The sequence below is a fragment of the Berghia stephanieae genome, chromosome 7 (genome assembly GCF_034508935.2).
Source record: "Berghia stephanieae isolate SIO BIC M18660-M18661 chromosome 7, UCSD_Bste_1.3, whole genome shotgun sequence".
Lineage (NCBI taxonomy): Eukaryota > Metazoa > Mollusca > Gastropoda > Nudibranchia > Aeolidiidae > Berghia > Berghia stephanieae.
In genome coordinates, this window is record NC_088366.1 from 14,304,702 (window position 1) to 14,323,803 (window position 19,102).

General features: G+C 34.0%; 1 protein-coding gene across 1 annotated transcript in view; it reads left to right on the forward strand.

Annotated features, from left to right (window-relative positions):
* Positions 1-777: 777 nt before the first annotated feature.
* The window catches only part of LOC144976746 (TBC1 domain family member 31-like), a 33,100-nt gene continuing 14,775 nt past the window's right edge, over positions 778-19,102 (forward strand). The window contains exons 1-12 of the mRNA XM_078921140.1: positions 778-1,004; positions 1,390-1,545; positions 1,914-2,029; positions 2,416-2,594; positions 3,633-3,781; positions 4,474-4,633; positions 5,471-5,671; positions 7,592-7,771; positions 8,705-8,784; positions 9,639-9,785; positions 10,780-10,913; positions 11,911-12,044. Coding sequence (XP_078777266.1) covers positions 931-1,004; positions 1,390-1,545; positions 1,914-2,029; positions 2,416-2,594; positions 3,633-3,781; positions 4,474-4,633; positions 5,471-5,671; positions 7,592-7,771; positions 8,705-8,784; positions 9,639-9,785; positions 10,780-10,913; positions 11,911-12,044 — 1,710 coding nt within the window. The 5' untranslated portion in view covers positions 778-930. The remainder of the gene's footprint in view (positions 1,005-1,389; positions 1,546-1,913; positions 2,030-2,415; positions 2,595-3,632; positions 3,782-4,473; positions 4,634-5,470; positions 5,672-7,591; positions 7,772-8,704; positions 8,785-9,638; positions 9,786-10,779; positions 10,914-11,910; positions 12,045-19,102) is intronic.

Genomic DNA, 19,102 nt, shown 5'->3' on the forward strand with positions numbered 1-19,102 from the left:
CCATGGGCTGTTTACATTCTTACGCTTTGTAAGTTTTGAAATTACCCTTTGTTCGATTGACATTCAATGTCTGCATGTGTCCCTTTAGCCATTTAACTCAGTGTCCAAACTCCAATCAATATATTCGTTCGTGATTTATATAAACAAACTATTGAAAAGATTTGCAGGAATAGAAACATCACCATGCAAATTTACTTTACAAGTATGTAAGTTTTTTTTTCTTTCTTTTATATTTACACATGTAGCATGTGTAAGTCATTTTCGTCTGGCACCCCTTTATACTGTAAGCATGCCACGCCGCTGCATATCGTAACACCCTTTGTAACTTGTTATCGCTGTCAGTTTTACTAACACAACAATGTTGAGTATACTCTCATCATGTATATATTATTTGATAATAAATGTGAAGATACTTGAATTAAGGAAATAAACAATGGACGCCCGATTATTTTGTTAATTCAAGTATCTACATAACTTAACAAACAATTCTTATGTAAGGGTAATCTATATCTACCGATATATGAAGCAAAGAAATCCTGGCCAGATTAACCCCCCGAAATGAAGCAAAGATAAAATAACAACAAAATTAAAAAAAAAAGAAAGAAAAGAAAGTAAATCTAAAAGAAAGAAAAGAAGAAGAAGAAGAAGAAGAAGAAGAAGAAGAAGAAAAAAAAAAAAATAAAAAAATAAAAAAATAAAAAAGAGAAAGAAACGCGTCTCATTACGCCAGAATTTGAAACACTTCTTTTTCCGGGACAAATTTTTAACAAGATCTCCAAAACAAACTTGGCTTTAGTTTGAAAGTGTCTGAACATGTTCTATGATGGCTGAAGTCGATTTTAAAGTGCTTATGTTTTATCGGAATTTCTGAATATTATGACCAGTATTCACATTTAAGGGATAAAAATCATCTGTTATTGTAATTCGGCCATGGATCTTGACGTTTGTCAGAAAAACAACGGTAAAATATGGCACAGAAAGCCATGTCCATCGAAAGATGATGGGTGAGTTTAATCTGGAGTGTGATCTGAATTCAAAACAAATCGGTGAAATGAAAAAAAAAGATATTAATTTATATTCTTTTTCAATTTATATTGATGTAACTATAACATTATGAATTTAGGATTCACTAACGGCGACGTATATGTATGCAGGTTTGGCATTGTCATTGGCATTTGGACTAGGACATTGTAATTGTATGAAATTTGACGAAATGGACAATAATATTGTGCGTCATTTTAAAAGATTTCCATTACAACAACGAGCATGAGCGATAAGGAATTGGGTTATCAGACCTGCCAAATAAGTGCACGTCGACTAATTGGCATTGAAATCGTTGCGTTGTGAAGTGAAAAAAATATTTTAATTTTACCTTAATTTTTTTTTCAGTCTCATGGTAAAGGTGACTCACTCTGTGACAGGCCCATTTTCAGGCCCGAGTCGAAATGTACGATTTCTTCATGCTGAGTTTGACTCAAGTGGTGACAAGTTTCTCGCTGGTGATCATCAAGGCCATATATTTCTTTTCGATTTAACTTCTAATCGGTGAGTATCGATCCGTTAAGATACACCGTCAACGGAGGTGCATAAAAACACTACGTTTTATTTATGATGATAATTTTTTAAAAAGGTTGTCTGTTAAAAGCCCCGTTTGCTAAATTATATTGAGCTTCCATATTATATTCAGGTGGGATTGAGATTGATCTGTCAGCATAGAATATAAAATTAGGGAATACATAAACACTTTTTTGTGCAGACTAGTTGCAACAGCCAATAAAAAAAAAAAGAATTAGGAAAAGAAAATACCAATTTTTTTCTGCTTTTGGGGAATATTTTACTTTTCATTTAGTGTTGAACCTGTTTGCTTCATTTGCCAAATCTCATAATTCACTTTTTTTTCTTTAAAATTTCAGATTTCATCTTTTGCAGAAGACGGGGCAAGCATGCTCATCCTTTGCCTTTTCTTTACAGCACAAATCCGAATTTCTCGTTGGTTTGTCTGATTATTCAATCAAATGTTTTGATACAGGTAAGTCATGCCCATATTGATTTCGATATAATTCTTTTGTTGTAAGTTTAACATGTACTAGTAATATATTTTATGGGTTGTTGTCACAAAAACAGTAAACACTTTACATAAATATCTACAAGTGTTGAATGGCCTAGTTATCTAATTTCTTCTTTGTGACAAGACACACCATCTAAACTCTTTGGTTGCTGATTTGAATTCTATCATTTTTACTTTCTCCATTTTTCAGACTCTGCCTGATACAGTCCATTTGCCAATTTACTGCGACATGTATTTTGGATTAAATAACATTTTATGTTTTGAACTCTATCTGCCAATAGTCAGTTAAGTACTGTTATGACATGACAGCTGTTTTTAAAAAAATGTTTTTGTTTTTATTTATCCAGATAAACAGGATTTAGTTGCATGGATGAAAGGTCATGAATCCGCCATCCACAGTATTTCTGTGCATACATCTGGATGTTACGCCGTGTCAACATCAGCTGAGACCACTCTTCTGTGGGATCTTGACACGTTTCAAAAGAAACATAAGCTGACAATTAAAGAGGATGTAGGCCTATTGCAAGTAAGTCGTTATTGACAGTAGTGTCAAATTTAGACAGCTCCATCTCTAAAAATAATAATTAAAAAAAAAATGTCTCACAGAATCATTAGGCCCAAGTAGAGTTAAAAGGACAACTATAATTGCTAGCGACCTTTTTTTTTTTCAAGAATGTTGGTCCTTCTTTCTTTTTTCATATTGTTTGATAAACATTTTTCATCTCTATATCCGACTTTCATTTAAAAAAAAAAAAATAAAATGAATTTGCTCTTATTTTATATCAGTGCGGATGGTTTTCCTCAGATCTGTGGAAATCAGCAACTTTTGTGTCAGAGGAGAAATTTCCTCTTTTTAAAAAAATTACATTTTCCCTTATCAAATATTCAGGCAGTGAGAAACTTGATGTATTGTGGAAGAGATATTTGCAGTTTCCCAACATCCAGAAGTTAGCTAGAATATCAATATTAATTTATCATCTCAATCGCTCTAAAAGTGGGGGCTAGTGCAGTAGAAAGAAGAGCTAGAAGGCAATCGTTCAAAATTTTACTCCTTTTTCTCTTTTTATCACCATCAGAGCGTTATATGTTCCATTTTTATTATATATATGTATTTTCAATAAAAGAAAGTGTTCTTTTAAGATTACAAGAATACTTTATGAATTTTGTGAGAGAAACACGATTTTTTATATTTATAAATTGTCTCTTGTAGGGTGTCATCAGCCCTGATCATCTCTATTGGATAATGTTTTTACCATTGTTGTCCTTCAGAGCTGTAAACCAGTGGAGCCAGAGTCATTCCTGTTTCTATAGTGTTAAATGACCACTAGCGATATAATGTTTATTTTTATCACAAAGTATCTTCCAGCAGAATTATATATATGCCAAGCTGCTACCCATTCACTGTTGGGTTGCCAGGAAGGTGGAAGCTGCACCCATCATCAATACTTGTCTCTTTGTTTGTGAAATGAGTGCTCTACCGAGCTATCAGAACCCCCTCTTTTTTTATTGTAAGTATCAAAATCATATGTTAAATTAATTCAAATCTTCCTTCCCCCCCCTTCAGGCGTTTTTCCTCCCAAACAGCGACACCATCATGACTTGTTTCCGTGATGACACCATCTTTGCATGGGATCTCCACTCCATGACTTGCAAGTACCAACTCCCTGTGCCTGCTGGAAAGGCTCCACAATATAGGACATTTGCAGCCTCCAGGTGAGGTCTGAATAGCTGTTGAAACTCAAAGTGGGCCTTAAAAATGGTGTCAAATTTGATATTTTATGGCTTGTCAATTATCAATTGCTTTACTGTTAGTAAAAATTGGAGAAGCTCAGGTTGTGTTGTGTACATTACCAATTTAGAGAGAAAAATCATAGGAACATGGAAAAATTATTTTATTATTTCATTATCATCATTTGTCAAAATGTATGCGTTTCCTTTAAGTGACTTTTGTATTTGTCTTACAGCTGATTTGTATGGATTTAAGTGTATTCTTTTTTGGTAAATGAATGTGAATGGACTTTAATTGGTTTCTAGATTATATTCAATGATAGGTTTCTATTGAATCTACTTCAGTTTTCTCTATAAATCAGTGCCTTTTTATCTTACTTTAGATAAATTATCTAATTGTCTAAAATCCTGTAACTATTCATTCTGCTGTTTTCTCACATGAATTGACCTGAAAGTGTTGCAAATGCCATTCCACTTTGTAAGATAAAGAATGAATACAGCAATTGATATTTGTAGTACCTTTTTAATAATGAAATGGTTTGGAAGATTTATTTTCATCTGAAATGAAGTGCATTGTAATACCAAAAAACAAAAATGTATGTAAAAAAGGGTTGTACTTAATTTGTAACTGTGGATTTTGTTAGTGCTACATGTTGTATTTTATTCACTGATTTCAGAGATGGGAGATATTTGGTTGCTGGTGGAAAATCCAGATTCCTGCATCTGTGGTCTTTGGACTCAAGGCGTTTGATTCGAGTCATTGAAATGCCAATGAAAGTGACCTCCATACGACAAGTCAAGTTTTTACCCGACAGCTTTCAGCACGGCATAGATCAGGTTTGATTTGATATTTTAACATTTTTTCCCCGCAATAACAATGGTATTTCTAGGTGAATCATTAAAATAAAATGAAAGCTTTTATTCCAAATATGTTAGGGAGTATTATTTAGGTTCCTTTCGTAACATTAATCTCTATTTGTGGAAAGTTAAAGGGGAAAGAAAATCACATTGTTCTCATAAAATGTAACTATTTAACTAACATTACAGAGTAAATGAGAGTAATAACAAATTTTACTTGAGTCAAAATATCATTAACCTCAAGGTAAAATTATTTTTAAATCAGGAAAATGAACATATCGTTGAATATCGCTATTTGATACAACTTTTACCAGAAGATTGGGTAGCTTGGCAGTAGTCCAAGTGTTGTTAACTTTTCACACGGTTGTTACTTGCTTATAGTATAGTGAAAACTAATTAATCCGAATTTCAAAGGACTTAGTTATGAATTATGGTTGAGACATTTCATTTTTAAACCAAAGAGATGTAGAATAAGAAAAAAAAATCAAGGGTTGGACATCACTCTAGAATGTTACATTTGTTTCATTTCCTGGATTGCCTCTCTGATGTTATATAGTGAAAAGATTATACGCTTAGCTTGTTTAGTTACACAGGTCATGGCCGAACAGCAAACTGGCATTGTTTGGACGACCGACCTTCGACACATGCTTACATTGTGACCCCATTAACCAATGACAAAGAGACAAGTGACAGCGTCTCAAATTCTTTTCATGTTGTAATTGACATTTTGGTTTTAGTTGATTTTAATATTATGTATATTAACTTTTCTGAGATTTTAAAATCCATCATACAAATTTTCTTATTTCTTTCTTTTAGATTCTTGGGGTGTTATCACAGGACGGAATCATGCGTTTCATCAACACAGACACATGCAAACTTTTGTTTGATATTGGCACCATTGATGAGCGAATCAAATCTGTCACTGTGGGTCCATCAGGCCGGCATATTGTGGCCGTCACAGATGATGGAAATATGAATATTGTCAGCATACATGCTCTAGCTGCTGATTTAAATAAGGTCAGTGAAAGGAAAATTTTGAATGTATTTGAATGTATATTATGTCTCCTTTAGATTTTTATTTTATTATACTTTGTATATAATGCTGTGTGAAAAGGTTATTATTTGTCTTAGGTGGTCTAGGATATTGTCATATCAATACAATGATTTACTTGCATGTTGTAAAAAAAAGCCACATGTATCTGAAAATAAAAAAAAAGATGATTTAAAGGATATCAATCAGGTCATGAAAATATTCTGATGTTTTAAAATAGTCGAGGATCATGTGTAAAAAGGGATCTGCACATTTTACTTATATAGAACTTTTGGATTTTAAAATTTTTATATACAAATATTTTTGTCAACGGGATGGAGACTTCTTTATTTTGAAATAAGAAAGATATCCTATTCCATAATCAAGGTATTGTTTCTTTGTGTAATTCTAAGAATCTACATCCTTTCTGACATTGTAAGAACCTGGGTGGGGTTCCTAACCCCCATCTTTTTTCCAACTTGTTTTTTGTCATTGTCTTGGAATGAGATTACTTGGTTTTGTCCTGGGTGGCATTCCTTACTTTCCATAGTGGGCAGGGAGGCGCTTACTGTGTCTTCTATCTCCCTATATCTGTTTTCCAACATGCTTTCTGTCTTTGTTTTGGAATGAGATTTCTTGGTTTTGTCCAGGCCCTGGCCGGATACCCTAGCTGTGAGGGAAACAGTCAAATGTATAGAGTTTTGGGAGATGTTATTTTTTTCCTTGTAAATCATCTCTCTGTTATGCAATGTCTAGTTTTGTTTTCATATTACATATGATTTGTAAACATTTGAGTGTGTCCCTCTTACTTGGGACCTGTGCTTGTGTCTGGATGAGACTTTTAGGTGATCTCAAATTAAGAATTTTGATAGTGTGCTCTTAGAATCTACACCTGTTTCCTATTTGAACTAATCCCTTCTGTCTTCCTTTTTCTTGGGTGCTTTAATTGTAATTCTAGAACTTTTTACTATCCCATTTTCTTCTTTTTTACTGGTGCTGATATAACCTTAATGTGTTGCAAGCGCATAAAACCCTTAAAACAAACAAACATTGGTTTTGTCCTTTCCCTTGTCAGAGTCCCTGGCCGAGAGTGAAACAGTCAAATGTATAGTTTTGGTAGATGATATCATTTTCCTTGTAAATCATCTTTGTTATGTATTTTTATATTTTTTGTTTTGTTCCTCTAAGTCGGATCCTGTTCTTGTTGCTGGATGAGACTTTTAGGTGATGTCAAACTATGCACAATGATAGTATGCTCTTGGAATTTAAATCTATTCCCTATTTGTACCATTCCCCTTTATCTTACTTTGTTTTTAATTGTAAAATTATAATTTTTTTTTACTGGTGCTGAAATGACATAAATGTGTTGCAAGCGTTGTAAAACCTTTAAAAACAACAACAACAAAAAAGCATTTTAAGAAGGCGAGGAATACAAGCTATCCAAAACAAGAAGCTTTGATCCAATCAGCTATAGTTACTTGACTTATTTATTTAACTTAGTTATCCTTTTGGCACTTGTATAAGCCTTATACAATGGATCTATCTTGATTAGATGCCGTTTTTATTTGAATCTCTGTTTAATGAACATCCACAGGATGCTAAATATAGCATGTAGGAAAAGGCGTGACTGACACCTGTAAAGTGCTATTATAATTTTTTTTTTAAATTGACAGAGACAATGCTGGAACTGGCTAACTCATTCTACCCTTGTATGCGATAAGATAATGTGAGTAAAGAGCGATTCCAATGACTAAACTTTGCATTGCCCTCAACAGCGCTTAGGGATCTGCCAGTCTGTAGACCACAAAACTGCCCCTGTGCAGCGCATAAATTTGTTGCATCGTTAAAAATTAATGATTTAACTTTCCATTCTCTCACTTTTTCATGTCCCATCTTCTCATGAACAGCCACCTCCACCGTTGATGAAAGTGGTGAGTATGGCAAACAAGTTGTCAGACACGATGAGCACAGAGAGCAGCATGCGTAAATCCAAACAGAGCAGTCACAGTCAGAGCAATGGCAGCCGAAAGAAAGAAGATGAAAAGGTCAAGGGAGAGAAGAAAGTCACAGAGGAAAATGAAAAAGAAGTGAGTTGACTGATTGGTATACTGTTATTGATATAATGGAAATGTTGCTGCTCGAAGCTCGAGGAAATAAATAACAATGTGAAATTGAATATATGCTTCAATTTAATTACGAAAACAGATGAAATGGACGTTTCTGGTTTTCCCTTTATCAACAAACAGGATGAATGAAACACTACAGATGAATGAGATAATGTGGTAGTGGCGTTACGCCACAAATATAGATCAGTTGGTAGAGCACTCGCCTTACAAGAAATATGACTGATATTAATCCTAGATACAATAAAGTTGTTTTTTTTCTCCGATCCAACTGTCCACCCAGCAGTGTATTTAGGTCTGCTAGATCTGGTGGAAAGTACTTTAGGTTGACTAGCATTTTATCCAACGGGTAGCAAGTAATTCCTTCTGTCCAGCTAATGCTTCAAAGACCTGTATAAACCCTGGCTTCATGGGCCTTATGGCTATGAAGGATTACTTTTTATTTATTGCTTTTTCCTCACCTTTTCCACAATCTAATATGACTAAACTGACTCGCCTCAATGTGGGTCCAGGCACAAGTGAAGTAGGAGCTGAAACTTCAATTTGAAGTCACTTCATCAGCATGACAAAATAGGAGGTTTTAAAAAAAAAATGAAGTCATTGCAATTTAGAAACAATTCTCTTTATAAACATACAATTAAATGACATATTGGTTTGACAATAAATTAATCTTTTTCACAACTACATAAGACAAGATTGAAGTGGCGGTCACATCTGACATGACTTATTCCATGTGCCTGCTATTTGTTAGTGGAGGAGGAGATAAACATAAATATATGATTAGATAAATATGCACACAGTGCTTCGAAACGGGACCCACAAGCATAAGCTGAGAGTCACTTTACTCTTTGACAAAGCTTCACAAATTAAATAAAATAATTTTATATAACTTTTCAGAATTCCGGAATGGCTGAATTGAATGTAGAGAAGCTGATGGCAATTCTAAAGGGTTATGGAGAATATCCTGCCAAGTATAGGTAAAACTATTGTTGTTGCTTTTATTATTTTTTAAAATTTTAGTTTTCTTTCATATCTTTCTTTTTTTTTTTTACCACCTTATTTCAAAATTGTCAGGATGCTATGGTGTTTTGGTAGTCTTGGTTCAAACTACAACCTGAATTAGGTACGATGGTGCAAACCAACCTTAAAACACCTCGATGGTATACCTTAAGAAATGCTTTTTATAGTCATTTTCCTCACTTATCGGAGATGGACACAAAATTTGGAAGTCTCCTTGATTAAAGCAGCATTGAGTTTGCTAGAAAATTATTCAAGAGCCGAATTGGGCAATGAATTTCCTATATTTTAAATGTAGGCTGTTCATACCATCATCAGGAGATGAACTAAAAAATATAGATGCTTAGCGTGTGTTTTGTACCAGTATTAAGTATGATATAAATGCATTCTTTATTTTTAAATGCGTTGTAACTCATCAATTTCGTTGTAACTCATCAATTTAGCTTGTTTTATGTTGGAGTGAGCTAGATATTAGAAATATAAGTCAAAGTCAGAATGATTAGAATATGAGGTTACAGAATATATAGTTCTTTGGAATTGATATGTGGCCAGCTACTATAGTACATCCAGTCTAAAGTATTTTAATGGGATAGTTTTTATAAATAAGATGGAAATCCTGAATTTTTGTTTTGTTTTATTGAAACATATTTTTTTTTCTTCAAATTCAATTTGTTTTAAAATGTAAATATTTTATTTTTCTTGTTTATGTCAGGTATTTCCTCTTCCTTTTCCTGGTTTCTGAAATGTCCTTAAAGTTACCGAAGCCCCATCAAACTTTAAAACTGTTAACTATTCTTTTGTATTTCATTTCAAGAATGTTTATATGGAGAAAGTTGCTCCAGTTGCCAGAAAACTTTGCAGCATATGCGGCTTTGGTGGATAAGGGAGCTCATCCAGTTTATAACAAACTTCATGAAATTTACCCCATCAAAAGCAGGAAGTTGCTGAGAATTCTAAACAGGTATCTGGCCATTTAAACACGTCAAAAGTTACACGAAATCATTTAATTTTTAACTGTATTTTCATTATATGGATTACTCAGAGAGATTAAAGACAAATATATGTAGAAATTCAAAGCTTCAGTAAATAACATATGGGAAATTAACTTAACTATTTGTCAACAATGTTAACATAACAATATTGTGTGTCTTTATTTATTCTTTTCTTAACATCATTCATTTGTTCCACTTTCCTCCCTTGTGAAACTGTTTGTTTTGATAAATGAAAAACCTGGAATGTCAGCAATTATTTGTCATATTTATTAAAGCTTATTATTTCTTTTCGATTTATATTTTTTTAAAAATAATTAAAGCTTAAGGGCAGTATTTTTTTATTTGCAAAAAGAGATTTCTAAAGCTCCAATCACCCAGTGAATTTCAGATGTCAACATCTCAGGGCAATTCTTTATCAAATATCTTAGGCCTCGTGTTGGTAACTTATTATGAAAATAAAATGAGAAATAAATCCCAAGCCGTACTATTGATTGAAATTATTTTTGATATTTAATTGACTTGTGACTATAGCAAATATATAGAAATTTATTTTACAATTAGCAAGTAATTGTCAAACAAAAAAGATGTCAAAGATTTCAGTCATAAAGATAACTCGCTTAGCTCATGATATTAATGTTATTTTCTTCTATGATATTGTGTTTGAGGAATGTTTGGATAGCTTTGTGGTCGGTAGAACATTCACCTTACAAGTCATTGGATTTGTATCAATTTCAGGCAGTCAAAATTTTGGATCCTGGTTCCTTAATTGTCTTAATCATAATAATGATGATGATAATAATAATAATAATAATAATAATAATAATAATAATAATAATAATAATAATAATAAATGTCTTGCATTTGTTGAGCACTCTATCATTTTAAAATACCAAAGGCATTCACTGAATACAGAAAGAAATCTAACGAGATTCTCATTGTTGATAATTTCATCCATTTTTTCAGAATCCTCTCAGCTCTGGCTCACTGGTCTAACATATTTGGAGAGACCCAGTACTTGCCCTCCTTTGCTTTCCCCTTTGTCAAGCTTTTCCAGAACAATCACCTGGTCTGCTTTGAAGTTGTTGCAACTGTGATAGGTACTTGTATTATTTTGTTTTACTTTGCTGGAAACTAATGCCCTTAATAGTGGATCGACAACTATCCTTTTTCGGACACATAGTAAGGAAAGATAAGAATGAATACCTGGCAAGTTGTGGAAAAATACCTGGTAAACGCGCCCGGGGGAGACAAAGAAAAACACTCATAGACCAACTGAAGGGCTTCACCAACCTAACAATCCAAGAGCTGTTTGAAAAAGCAAGAGACAGGGAGGAATGGAGAGAGATAATTCATGCAGTATCCGAAGCCTGGACCAGGCATGGAACCTAGAAGAAGAAGAAGTATTGGGTGAAAATAAAGCTACATAGGTGTTCACATGAGACCAAATTGAGCCGCACTGCAGATGTTCTAAATTATTTCAAAGTGAGAATTCTTATAAATGGCCTAAGCTAGTTATATTGCCCTATCTCACGTTGTAGCTCCACTCTGATGCCTAAGGTTTCCTATTCACCTCCTCGGAATAGACCTTAAAAATGATATTTCCCTTGGGAATGAATAAAGGAAATTTTACAAATTTAATTAATTAATTTATTGGTTAAAAAAAAATAAAATAAAGCTATACAGTATGTATTAAGTTTTTGTATAGAATGTTTTCATAATATTTGGATTAAAAATAAAGAAAACAATATACCGAGGGCATCCAATTCTATGCAAGCGCCATAAATGGTAAAATTATTTTATTATAGCTTATATTGAAGCCCAAACCCTCCTCTACCCTTGTGATCGACAGAGACGAACCACACTCCTGTGTTTTGGTAGGAATAGTCATGTGATCTGAACACACGTTTAGTGCTATTACACTGTTAAAAAAATAGATATCTCTCAAAATCACCTTCTCATACATACACTTAAAATCAGACACCTTTGATACACAGGTTTTTATTTGTTGCCCTAGTCCTGAACATGTTGGTTTAACAAATGTTTACTGTATTACAGTTTTTAGTTAAATTTTCTTCCTCTTCTTCGTTTTCTCAGTAAATTGGTGTCAACACTGGTTTGAATACTTCCCCAACCCACCCATCAACATCCTGGGCATGGTAGAGAACACGCTAGGGTATCACGACCGATACTTGTTACAGCATCTTGTGGCTTGTGGGGTCACTTCTCAGGTTAGGAATTCAATAGAATTCACAAAGCTGAGTTTTATTTTGTAGTGTTTCACAATTTCATTTATTAAAAAAAAAAAAAAAAAAAAAAATCGAACTGTTATCTCGTCCAAAGTCCATGTGCTGAAAATGTTTTTCAATTATGTTTTCATGTTTGATTTAAACTTAAATTCTGTGTTACATTTAATTAAAGAGATTGGGAAAGAACATGATATATAGACTATGGAACATTATTGTTGATTTTGCATCTATCAAACATTTTTTATACTATGTATAATCATGATTTTGTAAATGTGAAAATGTTAATGATTACAAATAACCCTTCATTTATAAGTGAAAGAAAATAACTAGAGTGAGTTTTTCTATTATGTAATACCCATTAGATGTGCTCAAAATGCTTTACCAGGGGTCCCAAGCCAACAGCCACACCCTGGGATGAGACATGACACCTATAGGCTCTATTCATGCATGTGATCTGAAGACACATGTTTAGTGCTATTACATTTTTTCAAAATGGCGGCGCTGAATAGCGACGCACAGTTACACCTTGTGATGAATTCTTTTGGTATTTATTTGTTTCATGACAACATTTCACTCATTTACGTATTAAACAGTGTATGATTGTTCGTATTGATAAATGGTATGTACTTTAAACGTTAACGTTTAGAATTCTGCTTCAAATCCTCGGAAAAATCGTTCGAATCAATGTATATGACCAAAGGAAATCGAAATGGCGGCGGCTATGTTTACTTCCGACACAAAATTGCACCGCTATTTTCATCTTTTTACGCGATTTGTTGATTGAAGACCTATTCTTCGCTTAATATTATATTAAGCGTGGTATGATGATTTAGAATTACAAAAATAATATTGCTTATACTTCAGATTGTACACTTCTGCTCAAAATTTTCTTCTATCAATGTCAACTCAAGGAAAACAAAATGGCGACAGTTATATTTATTCCCGAGACGACCTTCTTCGACTTAAGCCATCCTTACTTTCAATACAACCGAGAGCCGTTATTTCCCACAATGAAATAATAAAGAAAATGAATGGGAAAAGGAAAAGGGGCAAAAGAGGAGGCGTGAAAAACCGACTTCATAGACAAGGATCTAAACCACCACTCCCTTCAATAATACTTTCCAATGTTAGATCTCTTCGTAATAAGATAGACACCCTCACTGCTCTCTCCAAGTTTGATTATGATTATAAAAATGCATGCATTATTTGTCTTACGGAAACATGGCTTTCGTCTATGGACACCGATAGTAGTATTGATTTGGCAAATTTTACTTTGTACAGAAAGGATAGAGACACGTCATTAGGGAAAAACAAAGGGGGAGGTCTATGCATATACGTGAATGATAGATGGTGTAAAATTGTAAATATAAAAGATCAAATTGACACGCCTGATATTGAACTACTTTCTTTGTCTCTACGTCCACACTACTTGCCTCGAGAGTTTCGTGTTGTCACCATTGTTAATATTTATATTCCACCTAGCGCAAAAATTGAGAAAGCATACCAATTAATAAATGAGCATGTATCGTCATTACTACTACGTCACCCGGACAGTCCACTTATTATTGTTGGTGATTTTAATCATTGTCAGCTGCCCATAGCTGGACTAGAACAGTTCGTCACCTGCAAAACACGAGGAAACAACACGCTTGATCTGTGCTATAGCAATATAAAGAACGCCTACAAAGCGCTACAAAAACAACCGATAGCCACATCTGATCATAATACCATTCACCTAGTACCGACGTACATCTCTAAATTAAAGAGTGAGAAACCAACTGTAGTATATCGCCATATCTGGACTCAAGAGGCAATCCAACGACTGAACGGCTGTTTTGACTGTACTCAGTGGGAGACATTAATGGTAGAAGGTGACAGTATTGATGAATGGACCGAAACTTTGACATGTTATATTACATTTTGTGTGGATTTATGCGTGGAAAAAAAAGAAATTAAGATATTTCCTAACAATAAGCCATGGGTTACAAAGCGACTTAAATATTTACTCAATGAAAAGAAAATTGCCTATATGAGTGGTGACATTAAACTAGAATTTGAAAAGGGAAAGGAGATCAGAAATACAATAAAAGAAGAGAAGGTTGAATACAAAAATAAAATGGAGCGACAACTGAGATCGGGCTGCGCAAGGAAAGCATGGGAGATGATAAAACAAATGGGAGGAGTAGACCAAAAGAAACGAACATTCCCACAAGGAAAAACGAAAACTGATGTCAACAAATTAAATTATTTTTACTGTCGTTTTGACAGGCTCCCACCAGTTCACAACGGTTTGTCAAATGACAATGAGCCACCTCCAGATATTGAAGAAGAAACCGTAAGCTCCCTCTTCCGGAGATGTAAAGAACATAAAGCACCAGGACCAGACAACATTACCGGAACTATTTTGAAAAACTGTCACCAACAACTGGCTATACCTTATACAAAACTTTTTCAAAGGTCAATCGATGAACAATCAGTGCCAGTACTTTGGAAAACATCGATTGTCGTTCCAGTTCCAAAAAAGCGTTGTCCGACCGTATTGAATGACTTCCGTCCAGTGGCGCTTACATCGCTTGTAATGAAATGTTTAGAAAAAATTTTAAAATCTGAGCTCCTACAAAAATGTTATGACCTGAAATTGCTAGATCCGTACCAATTTGCATACCAGCAACATCTCAGTGTTGAAGACGCACTATTAACCGCCACAAATTTGATCTCGAAACACCTTGACCAAACGCCCTCGAATTACGCCAGAATCCTGTTTGTCGACTTTTCGTCAGCTTTTAATGCCATGAACACAGATATTTTGCTTCAAAAGTTGTGCAGCATGGATATTCCAAACTACCTTATTAAATGGTATAAAGAGTTTCTGACCCATAGACCGCAATGTGTAAAATTGGGTGAACATATCTCCAACAAAAGAACGTTGTCGAACGGATGTCCCCAAGGCTGTGTGAGTTCCCCAATCCTGTACATCTTATACACCAACGACTGCAGACCATCCTTTGAAAATTGTTTTATAGTGAAATATGCAGATGATACTGCTATTCTTGGCTTATTAAAAGATAAAGTTACCGAAAAGAATTATTTCAAACAAATAAATATATTCACCGATTGGTGTAAACAAAATCAGCTTGAATTAAATGTTGAAAAAACGAAAGAACAGGTGTTTGGTGTAAAAAATAAAAACGACTTAAAGTGTGTGGCGATCGGTAAAGATGATGTTGAGATAGTTGACTATTTTAAATATTTAGGAATAACCATTGATAGTTCCCTCAATTTCTCTCAACATATTAATATAATATCTAAGAAAGTTGCCCAAAGATTATACATCCTAAGGAAATTGAGAACATTTCAAGTAAGGAAGAAAACTATGTTAAGAGTTTATGACTCATTGATTAAAAGTGTAATTGCGTTTGGCTGCACCATATGGTTTGGAGGATGCCGACTTAAAGATAAATCAAAAATTTCAAAATCTATCAAAGAGGCATCAAAAATAATAAACCATCCTCTTGATGGAGTAGAAAGAATTCATGGAAAAGCAATAGAAAGGAAAGCATTCTCAATTACCAACAATAAAAAACATATTTTATACCATGAATTTAGTTTTTACCATCTGGGAGAAGGTTTTGTCAGATTAAATGTAGAACTAACAAGTATAAATCAACGTTCGTTCCATCAGCAATAAAAATTTTGAATATTTCATATGGTACAGAAAAACCAAGGATTGATTCGTTGACTGATTAACTGATTAATTTATTTAATGTAAGATTAACTGACCAATTGATAATGATGATAATTTTTGGTGTCGAATTGCCACAATCGTAACAAATTGAAAACGAAATGAATATGTTTATGTTGTGTATATCGCACGTGTGAAAGAAAGAAAGAGAGAGAGAGAGAGAGAGAGAGAGAGAGAGAGAGAGAGAGAGAGAGAGAGGAGAGAGAGAGAGAGAGAGAGAGAGAAAATAAGTAGGAGTGAAATATCTGTTCAATCTTAGTTATCGTTTAACATTATAACAAGTGTAACTAAATGACAAATTGCCATATTTATGGACAATAAAGATCTATTATTATTATTATTATTATTTATTCCAATTTATTTCAAAAGAGATAACACTTAAACTGACCAGGTATTCGTTCTACATCTGTGTGTACGGTTAGAAAATGTGAGTAAAGACTCAGGTTTGCGCTACACAGTGGGGCTCAAACCTGAGACTTACAGATTTGAAGCGGAAGGAAAAGAAAATGTTTTATCCATGGTTGATTTACACAATGCTGTCATGTTCTATATATGTTCTTCAGATTTATGCCTGGCCACTTCTAGAGACAGTTTTTTCAGAGGTGGTCACCCAGGATGAATGGCTGATGTTATGGGACAACATCCTCTCCAACCACCCGTCTTTCCTTCTCATCCTGGTGGTTGCTTACGTCATCACCTCTAGAGGTTCTCTCATGTAGTGTAAAATGGACCACAATAATGGCTTGCTCCCTTTGGATAGGATGGTTGTCTTGCACAAAGTACTTTCCAGAAAATTAAAAAGCTCCATCTACCCAGTCATTTCAGGAGTGGACAGGGTAGCTATCTTAAGGGCAGCCAAATTTAGGTTTTTGTTGTGAGTCAAGACTTAACTCTCCATTGGTAACCTGATTAAGTTGGGAGGAGGCAGTGTTCCGGTGGGATATTTGGAAACACGCTAACTTGATAGAGAACTCCATTTACAAGCAAAGAGGCAGCGTAGCAAATGGTATGATATTTGCTTCATACTCTGAAGGCACCAGCTACACCTTTGTGCCTTAGAGTTGACCTTCTCTAGCTCACTTTGCAAGCAAAGCAATTGTTTACTTATCTATTGGCTTCGGAATTCAGTTTTCCCTTGGGATTGACTAAAACTATTTCACCTTTAGGGTTTAGTTAAAGTTAAAAATTCAGAAAGAAAGCCAGGAAAAGGGTGGAAGGTTCTCTTCATGTCCATTTTCAAAAAACCAACGATGGTTTTTAAAAACTAATGTTATGAATCTTAAAATATAATTCATTCTTGTTAAAGTTAAATGCTTTTCATTATGACTTTTAATTATATGATCAATGTGGTAAGTGAATAATTCTGGCTTTTTTTAGTATCTTCTCTTCCCTTTTCTTAGTTCTTTTTTCCACCATCGTAATGCTGTCAGTGTATGAAGCAAGTGTGAAGGAAGCTTCAGATTAATGGAAGCAACTCAGCTGAATTCACCCTCGAAATAAACTGACAGATTTCCTCTCCCTTGTCCAAAGGAAAAATACCCCATTTTCAACAAGGATCCAAAAGTTTATAGTCGACTAATCAGGTGAGCCAGATTATTTTCAACGGTTTCACAAGATGAACTCAAATACGAATCATTTGTTATACTGTGTATTATTTTATTTTATTTTTGTGTTAATCTTTTGAAGCTTGATTTATTCTATTAAAAAAATACAAACAACATTTTGAAGGGGGGGGCATGTTTACTATCTATGATTATGATCATTTTGTTTTTCTCATTTATTTCTCTTTACAAAATCTTTGTGATTCTTTTTTATTAATTAGGAAATCTGATTGGTTTAAAAAAAGTTTCTTTTTTTACAGGTTCAAGAAAAGAGAAAGGGGATACGACAAGAAGCGTTAGATATATTTAAAGAAAAGTAAGTGTTATCAAATTAACACTCTCGAATACTAGGTATTTTTTGCATTAGCATCGATGGATTTGAATGTTTAATGAATTTGACGAATAAATTACTAGCAAATTTATTTCGAAAAAAATATGACAGTCTTTAGGTAGATTTTAATAAAAATAAAAAATCGCATTAAAATTTTTTTGTTTTTTTTTTTTTTTTTTTTGTTCGAATTAAACAAAAAAAAAAAAAAAAAAAAGATCTGGCTACTATTTTAATCAGAAAAGTTAGAATTGAAGGGGTCACAACGTAATATCATGTCGTTGGATTTCTATTGGCCAAATATATTTGTATTTTTTTAGAATCGGGAATGATTAAGGGGAATAATATAAGAGGAAAATGTTTTATAGAATTGGATGAGATTGATGAGAGGGAGGAAATTGTTTTTATAGAAGAAATTAAGATATTTCCTAACAATAAGCCATGGGTTACAAAGCGACTTAAATATTTACTCAATGAAAAGAAAATTGCCTATATGAGTGGTGACATTAAACTAGAATTTGAAAAGGGAAAGGAGATCAGAAATACAATAAAAGAAGAGAAGGTTGAATACAAAAATAAAATGGAGCGACAACTGAGATCGGGCTGCGCAAGGAAAGCATGGGAGATGATAAAACAAATGGGAGGAGTAGACCAAAAGAAACGAACATTCCCACAAGGAAAAACGAAAACTGATGTCAACAAATTAAATTATTTTTACTGTCGTTTTGACAGGCTCCCACCAGTTCACAACGGTTTGTCAAATGACAATGAGCCACCTCCAGATATTGAAGAAGAAACCGTAAGCTCCCTCTTCCGGAGATGTAAAGAACATAAAGCACCAGGACCAGACAACATTACCGGAACTATTTTGAAAAACTGTCACCAACAACTGGCTATACCTTATACAAAACTTTTTCAAAGGTCAATCGATGAACAATCAGTGCCAGTACTTTGGAAAACATCGATTGTCGTTCCAGTTCCAAAAAAGCGTTGTCCGACCGTATTGAATGACTTCCGTCCAGTGGCGCTTACATCGCTTGTAATGAAATGTTTAGAAAAAATTTTAAAATCTGAGCTCCTACAAAAATGTTATGACCTGAAATTGCTAGATCCGTACCAATTTGCATACCAGCAACATCTCAGTGTTGAAGACGCACTATTAACCGCCACAAATTTGATCTCGAAACACCTTGACCAAACGCCCTCGAATTACGCCAGAATCCTGTTTGTCGACTTTTCGTCAGCTTTTAATGCCATGAACACAGATATTTTGCTTCAAAAGTTGTGCAGCATGGATATTCCAAACTACCTTATTAAATGGTATAAAGAGTTTCTGACCCATAGACCGCAATGTGTAAAATTGGGTGAA